At 49.5% G+C, this 8,634-nt stretch overlaps 1 protein-coding gene across 1 annotated transcript in view; it reads right to left on the bottom strand.

Annotated features, from left to right (window-relative positions):
• The window catches only part of chn (zinc finger transcriptional factor charlatan), a 14,600-nt gene extending 6,036 nt beyond the window's left edge, over positions 1-8,564 (bottom strand). The window contains 4 exon segments of the mRNA XM_017898222.1: positions 5-95; positions 1,348-1,533; positions 2,046-2,200; positions 8,354-8,564. Coding sequence (XP_017753711.1) covers positions 5-95; positions 1,348-1,533; positions 2,046-2,145 — 377 coding nt within the window. The 5' untranslated portion in view covers positions 2,146-2,200; positions 8,354-8,564.
• Between the last annotated feature and the right edge of the window lie 70 nt (positions 8,565-8,634).

The following is an 8,634-nucleotide window of genomic DNA, read 5'->3' as shown; positions in this document are numbered from 1 at the left end:
GTGCCTAGTCCTGCTGTCGTCTGCGAGGATCCTCGACGAATGAAGCTCCATGAAATGCTCGGCCACGTCGCGTGGTCCGCCGCCCATCACGTCGCCTGTCGAAACAATGCCATTTGTTAATTTATCGGCGCCTGGAAAGCCGTGAGGCGAACAGCGGAAGACCTGACCTGGTGAAAAAACCAACCCGTGGGTCTAGTTACCTGTCTCCTATTGTTCGATGTCTCTCGATGGAACGGGAAATTGCTCGATTATTCAGAATTTCGAAGGGAAATTATTTCTGGACATTTGTACTTCATAACACTAATCGCTTCCGACTCAGAAGAAGAGAAGGGTGACTATGAGACAATAATTTAGGACCCTCTGTCATCGTCGTTGAAAATGACAGAGATTCGCTTACTACATAATTCTCGTTGGTACCGGTTCATCGACACTCGAGTCCACTTGACATCCGAATCTTGTTCACCGATTTAAAATTCTTTGACCGACCACGCTAAATTGAAACACTCGCAACGTCGCTAGGCCAAAGCCACTCATGGCTGCCTTTCAGCTAATCGAATTCGCGTGGAAACACGGGCAAGTGTATCCTTTAACAGGCTCGTCGAACGTAGTCAAATGCTAGACATTGGACGATCGCAAACTCGATAATGAGCGGGCTTAAGGATATTAAGGACGAGCCATGCGAAATGCCGGCTCGTGAGGCCGGGGCCGGAGTGCCGGTGGAGGGGGTCGTTAGGGGTATTATTTCACGCGAAAGTTTCCATTTGCATGGCACAGGCACGGAATCCTTAAACCGGCTCGATGACACGGAACGCTTGGAAATTACCGTGGAAATACTGCGCGCTCGATAATAAAAGTCCCTTTTGTTCGAAAAGGAGCCGAGTAGCTTAGCAGCGGGCTGCTTTTCGTATTGTTTACCCCTTTAATTGCGTGTCAATTTAGCCGGGATGCTTTCGTGCTCGTTGACCCATTATTTCCACGATACATTCCCCGTTTATGCCCCGGCTGCGCAGTATTCACGTGCACGGCTCCACGTCGTTACCGTAATTACACGAATGCCGGCTCTTCGCCCGAAAATGCAAATCGGGGATTAAATGTCCAATAAACCAACATGGCGGACTCGTTCCGAACAATTCGATTAATTAACGACTTTCTTAGAGTACCCGACCTAAACTGACGTAATTGAAATAATTGGAATGCTCGACGGTTGAGACAGGAAACGTTTGTGAACAATGAAAATGGTACTCGATCGTTTTAGCGATTTCTATCGGCAAATTTTAACGCGTTTTCTTGGATTCTTTAGGATTTTTGCATTTTCCAACGATAAATTTGGTAATGTGCAACACGAACCACATTCGTAGCACCTCCACGTCGCTTTCCCGGCGTGATAAGCAGCGATACGACTGCCATCGGTGCCTTTCAATGGCTCCTCCTCGCAGGTCCAGTTTCCATCATCGCTGCCGTCGGTCCCATTTCCGGTGTCGTCGTCGTTCTTGTACGACACGGAAGTCTCGAACTCGTTCTGCACGCTGGAGGCTGTGATAAACCGAGATGATAAATAAAGATGAGTTCTCCTATGATTTTATTTTCAGGAATGCAAGAATAACTCCGCCTTCCACGAGCTTATCGTCATACTTCGCGTCGTTAACTAATACACGTTATATAAACTATAACGCACGCTGTGTTCGAGTGTTCTAATCTCGCAGAAATATTTATCGTAATTTAGATATCATTCTACACTTATAGGCATTTTTTACTTTCGTCGTCTTCCAAGCTGGGATTTTTAAAACAACGATATCTGTACCGATATCGGATAACGCGTCAGCTAACTTCTGGTTGCATATGGAATATTTAAAGGAAAGGAATATATACTTGCAACGAATAGAAAATAGAGTTTAGTATTTCGAGACACTGCGTTGTATTCCTTCTAAATGTGATAATTATTCCGAAACCCGATATTAATTTGAGAATTATTTTATCCCCCTTGGAAGATTGATAGTAGTAATTTTTCGATAAAAATAATTTTCATTCCCTTCCCCTTCACTCACTTCTATGATCAGGATCTTCGCCGTACAATTTCCTGGTTATCTCCTTGAACATATCCTCGTAGCAGTCGAGCCTGCTAATTCCAGCGCCGCTGCCCTCCATCTTGCTAGCCCTGGCCGGTCACCCACTACCCTTGGAACAATAAACCCTCGTCTACCTGCGAACCAAATGATGCCCGTAAGCCCGGTTACAACTAATAATCCGGACGAAATGCATTTCCCCCTTTTTCCAAGACGTTGCTTCCAACGCTTTACCAATTTTAAACCCCACGCAGGCCACCTTCGCCCACCGCTGCTCCCTCCCGTCCCTTCTTTTCGACTCTAAGGGCACGGTGTCTCTCTTTTTATCCTCCTCTTTTTCTTTTTTAGAACCGTTTCAGAGGGGTGAATCGACGAAGGGGGCTAATTGGCTCATCGAAGCTTAATTAAATCTTGCCCGAGCGCTTGCCTTAATCGTCCACGCGACTTAACTTTTCCGCTGGCCGATTTAAGTGGGCCATTTGCATAGACCACGGGGCACGGCGATGAGTGTGGTTCCAGGGAAAAGAGAGAGGAAAAAGGAGAATAATTTGGCAAATATTTTAAAGCGTCTCGCGATGTAAGAATCTCGCCGAGTTTGCGCTCGCTGAGCGAATATTGAACGAGGGTTGTGGATGGATTAATTCTTCTTCGCACTCCCCGAGGGCGGGGGTGAATTTGAACGGCGTAATTTTGGGATTTTAATCTGCGCGAGATCAGTTTCAACTTCGTAATACACCAAGTGCATCGGTATTTTAACCCCTTCGCTGTGGAGCGCTTAGAAATGAATCGCCGTGCACAGTGGGCACGACAGTGGGAGATCGACCGGGGAATTATATTCGATTATGTGAAAGAATCTCTGCACAACGACAAACGATTTAATGAGCATAATTGGACAGTTACTGATAACAAATGCACGGCACCTAAAGGCGCTGTTCGCTCGGAGAGAAACTCTAGCCGAGCGCCTAAAGGCGCTGTTCGCAGCGAAAGGGTGAAACCGGTCGGGGGACACAGTTCGAATAAGGTTGATCGCCGCTAAGTGGCGAAGTATCGACGATCGATCTTGTAGATTTATGAAGGTGTCCGATCGTGGCGTATGAAATATCGTTTCCCGACGAGCGTTCAATTTTTCGAAAAGTCGCAACAGCTGGCAAAAGCAAAGGGAACGCTCAAATTCGGCGGTCGGATATTGCGTTTCCGTTTTCAAAAGCCCTGTATTCCCGTTATTGCTCTCGAGCTCTCGGACCAATTGGGAACACAGGGGTGGAAAGCAATTTCGTATTTTTCAAAAATCCATTCAACGTCCGAGCCATTTTCTTAATACTTTCACGTCGAGTCCAACATTTTCCCCCCTTTTTTTCTCCCCTCTTAACGAAGAATGTTATATTCGCACGACTCGAAAGTCGTGTATAAAAATAATCGTTATACCACGAGCTAAATTCGTCGAACGAATTTTTTTTTTTTTTAGAAATTACTTCGATCGCTTTCACTCCATCGACGTTCCTCCCCACGTTCTTATCTTTTATATATTCAGCTGCAACGCGACCGATTAAAACATCTTGTTCGCCAAAGCCACCTTCTATCTTCGTGCAAAATCTGAAAAATCGATTCACCCCGACGGAAAACGTCAGGAACAACTCGGGCATTACGTTGGAACCGACATCGCTTCAAGCCCCGTACGCGCCTATGAAAACGCCCCGTAATGCAATCTCACCGGGCGACGTGATTGAGAACGATACAGTGTTGCGCGTTATCAACGATTTTCCGTTATACATTAACCCCTTGCAACGAATTTCCAATATATTCTACACGAGAAACGAGCCTAAAGTGACATGCATACAACCCATAACTGGCCCATACATTAATCCCCGTTCACGCTTGCGAGAATACCATTCGTGTTTCGAATTAAAAACTGGAAAAATCTGGCAAATATGTACGAAGCTTTAAACTAAACCGAAACACCTATAAAGCGTAACCCTCGAAGATTAATTTTCGACAAATACGTGAAACACGTAGTGGAACAAATTACCAAGTGTGTACCAGGCTTAAAGCTAAAACCAACGTGTTTCGGATCAGGGTTACAGGGAACATTAAAATATCATTTTCCACGTTACATTCGGGTTGTATCGACCTCTTTACTACCCCGCTAGTTTGCCAAGCGTGTACCAGGCTTGAGGCCAAAGCGCAACGCTGGATCGCCGAGGGCAAACGAGACAATGGCGACGTAATCGCAATTCCAGGCCCCTGTGAAAGACATTCTATCCGCGTTCGAACGCAAATACAGGGTTAATGCGCGGCCGGAAATCGTGGCTGGTGTTCCGGCCCGATGACAGGAACCCAGTGGCGTCGCGAAACTCCGTATCGGAAACGTTAACGAGTTCCCTGCACCGAAGCTGGATGGCGCGATGGAATTAGAATCGGGGCTGTTACAGGCCGTTTAGAAGCGCCGATCGTCGTTACGGATCTTCAATTAGAACCACTCGGAAATCAAGCACGCAGACAGCGAGTAATTATCATGCGCTTCCGGGCCATTTTCCTTTCGGCAAACTGCGGAACCCTCGGGGATAGATCTTCCCAACCGTGAATTTATCAGCGCGAGCTTCCGAGGAATTTCTCTTCGAGGAATTTCTCGCGATGATTCATTTCCACGCGTACTTCAAATCGTAATTATCTACGCGAATAAATTCTCCGTGCTTCCGTTCCGTTTTCCCGACACGGGTTCGAATTATAAATTCCGGAAAAGAGGGAATCGAGCGAGATCTCCGCGGGACCACGCTTTTTCCGCTTTGGCATAACCTCGAGGAGCAAGGGGCACTCGAGGGATGCTGGAGGAGGTCGGGAAAGTGGTCGGTTCGACGCGGTGTCCTTTGAAAAGGGGACCGCGGCGATGGAAGATGGAACGGGGAGGAATGGCGGGCGTGCTCGGAGGATCTCGAGAAACTGGATCGAAGTTAAGACCACTTTACAATTCGCTCGAGCGTGAGCAGTCTTAACTCTTCTTCCCGGCGTATCCCGGCGAGGAAGGGCGAAAAATCCGCCCCCTGTTGCCGTTAAATATTCATGAACCCGGGAATCTTTCGCCTTTGAACCGCGTTACAATTTAGAAGGCTGAATAGAGTTATCGATTTTCACTTAGAACTGGAACAAGAGCGAAAGCTCCGTTTCCTTTCCGAGTGTTCGCGCGACAGCCGACAATGGCGCCACCTACGTGCGCCATTAACGCACGCGTTTCCCTCCGAATTCTCGTCTCACGAGATTGACGGCAAAATATCCGGGAACCGGGCCGAAAGAATAACAAAATTCCCCGGAAACATAACGATGTTTCCGGAGAAACGAGAAATTTAAGAAAAGAAAAATAAAAGGATTAAAAATTAAATTTCGCGTTGGAGAGAATTGGATGATCGCGTTATGAATTTAGGTTTCTTGGAATCTTATTAAAGGCAGCAAAGGATTCTCGGATGGAAATAGGGGGTATTATTAAAGGGAGAACAATCTCCCCTCGTAATTAAAGTTCCACAAAGAATCGTCGACATCAATTACGCGATAACTCCGCGGTTCTTGCAAACGTTGGACAAAAGGCCGGAACGTAATTAGATAAAACACCATGGGCCGATGCCAATTCCATTTGCCACCCTTCAAACACAAGGGGAAGGTCGATCCGCTGGAAGGGATCCTTGAAACCAATCGAGCATAAAGACGAACAGTTCTTCATCGGGACGAGCCCTATTGTGAGCGATGAAACCAAGAATGTCACGAACAGCTCCTCGAACCTCATGGAGCACGTTCGAATCCTTTGAACGACATAACCGGAGCTGGGATTCCCATAGAACGTTAATACTCCTAAATAGTAATCTTAGCAGAAAGCCTACGCAACAACCACTCCAGCTGGGGTAGGGGGAAAAAAGCATCGACCACATGGTTTACCGAAAGCCGAACCGTTCTAACCAACCGAGATATCCAGACGTTCAACAGACCTCTTTCCTCCCCCAATGCAAACAGCTAAACGACTACCACCTACTGCTCCAAGTTTCAACACTAGGCTCGATTTACCGACGACTATTTAAACAGAGCGAACGTAGAATCAACACGAAGCATCTGTTAAAGCCGCATTTGCAATGGGAACAATAGAAATTAATAAATCCCAAATCTCCGCTACGATTCAAAATTTTACTCCAACTGGTTTCGTGATTCTACTCGAAAGAACCTATTTGCAAACGTTGCTTTAGTATTTCTCTAATCCATAACGATAACGTATCCACGTTGACATATTTTGTGTCACGTTGCGTACGAAAATCGGGAATGACAGAAGGGAACATAACCTTACATACGTCTCGGTAGTACTCGAAGTAACGATACGGAGAAGAAAAGGTAGATGGATGATCGAGGAAAGAGCATTCCACGTACATAAATCGCCCCACCCTCGAGAAGATAGAGCGCGAATAAATTACCCGTCGGCGAGATTCTAGCGCGTCGAAGCAACACATTCCGGGAGCAACAAAATCAATCCGTGAGCAACGCGTAACGCGGCTCGTTAGCCGGCCAATCGACTCCAGTGGGTAGGAGGCGTACTGTCAATCGAACTGTGGATCCCACCGCGAGGGGAGAGGATCGATCGATTTCGATCTCGCGACGACGTAACGTGCTTTTAGTCGGGGATGCCGTCCGGAATGAGGAAGAAGCCTGGCCGCGTATTGATCGGACCGTCGTTGCCTGCCGCGTGAGCGGAAAACTCGCAGTGGAGGGAGAGAGAGGCAACGAGAGCAGGGACGGAGAAAGACGGGGAGCCTCTGGCAACCCTAGGCGACGGTAGCACGTACACACGCGGCTCGCCTATACACACGGCCACGCACAGCGCGTCGGTGTACAGGGGTGGTGGCGAGAACGTTCTCGCCGGCGTGGAAGGGGTTAGACCGGCGACGAATAAATCAATATTCCCCTCCGGAGCGATCGAGGACACGTCCCGCAGGCGACAGATGGCGAGGGTGCAACGGCAGTTTAGGTTCTGCGCCGGTTGAGCGCCACTGCCTCCGAAGAAAACCTAAGCTTGGTGGGGAGATGCGGGTGGGTAGAGCATAGGGAGGTATACACAAAGAGGAACGTTCGAGGGAACGAAGAGCGGAGAAAAGAAAGAAGAAAAAAGACGCAGAGGGAGAGAAGAAGCTCGGAGGAGTGGTGGTACGAAGCGAGACAGCGGTGGCGAGTGGTGGGGGTCCGGCCGGTAGTGGGAGCGAGACTGGTGGGGGAGAGAAGGCGCGCGCAGTGTGCCATTCAAATTCATCCGGAAATTATTACCGACTAACCAAGGACGGCGAGCGGGTCTCGGCGGCGCGCGCGCGCCACTCTTGCATGCACGCGCGCGTACATACGGGCGCACACAGGGATTTATAAATATATAGCGGTCCGTGTAGTTCTCTCGGAAGACACGGTAGCCACGTAGCCGCCGACGCGTAGGTGAATTCCGATCATAATCGAAGAATTTCCGATCGTTCGGACGGTCGCCGCGAGAACGTATCGTGCCTGGCGTAACGTTTCTTCCGCTTCTGGTCACACGCTCGTAGTCGCGCACACACGCGACGCGCGAAGAAGCAACGGCCGTGGTCCGGCGAGCGAGTCCGCATGCACACGCGACGCATATCTCTCGCGGCGTTCTCTGCTCTGTTCACTCGTACGCGTACCGTGCACCGTGACGCGAGACTAGCGTGATCCACTCGCGCGCGAGCCGGCGTCGTACGCGCGTTTCTTCGTTTCTCCCGCAGCTGGAACATACCACGCACTCGGACAAAGTCCTCGGGCTGCCTACGCGAGGACACGAACGCTATCTTCTCGACGACCACGTAACTTTGTTCCGCGATGCACACGATACTCGTTTCTTCTCTCTTTCTATATCCGCCCGTCGCACTCTGTCACACTCCGTCACTCTCACTCTCGTCGCTTCGATCGACCGTCCTATGCTCGTCCGTCTGTTGGGCCGTTCGATACGATTCTTCTTCGCGTTGCACGAGCAAACGCGCACTCGGTATAGACGGAATATCGTGGGCAGAATCCGAAAGAGGAGAGTTGTACGGAAAATTCGCTGGCACGATGAAAAGCACGAAGGACCGACCGAGTCCGGGAGTATCGGTCGCCGTGAGAGTGGAACGAGCGGAAGAAAGAAGGACGGAACGGAAGGAGGAGAGAAAGACGCGGAATGGGGGGGCCCGTGCAAGGGAAAAATTGAAGCGCGCGCGAACGAGTTGGCCGTGGAAGAAGAAGAAGACGAAGGTGGAGATTGGTGCGTGTAAGAGAGTACTCACGGGTTTTGTTGCAGTGTGACGAGAACCAGCCGTGCCTCGATGGAAATTCGTTGTTCGAGGAAACGTTGTGCTGGTTCGGTTGCAGGTTGTTTCCTCGACGGCAGTCGGGTGGCGAGTGGGTGGGCAGGCGGGGTGGCAGGCGGACAGAAGTGGGTGGTGCGGGTGGGTTGGGAGCTAGCGGCGTGTGGGTGGTGGGAGTGGGGTGAGGGAACCCAATACCACCCTCCTCGCCCATTCAATCCTGCAGTATTAGGGGGAGCAGTCGAGCCTGTTCCCTCCCC

This window comes from Eufriesea mexicana, unplaced genomic scaffold (genome assembly GCF_001483705.2).
Source record: "Eufriesea mexicana isolate 0111107269 unplaced genomic scaffold, ASM148370v2 scaffold588, whole genome shotgun sequence".
Taxonomy (NCBI): Eukaryota; Metazoa; Arthropoda; class Insecta; order Hymenoptera; family Apidae; genus Eufriesea; species Eufriesea mexicana.
The sequence above is the reverse complement of the archived record's forward strand: the minus strand, read 5'-3'. Positions and strand labels throughout refer to the sequence as shown.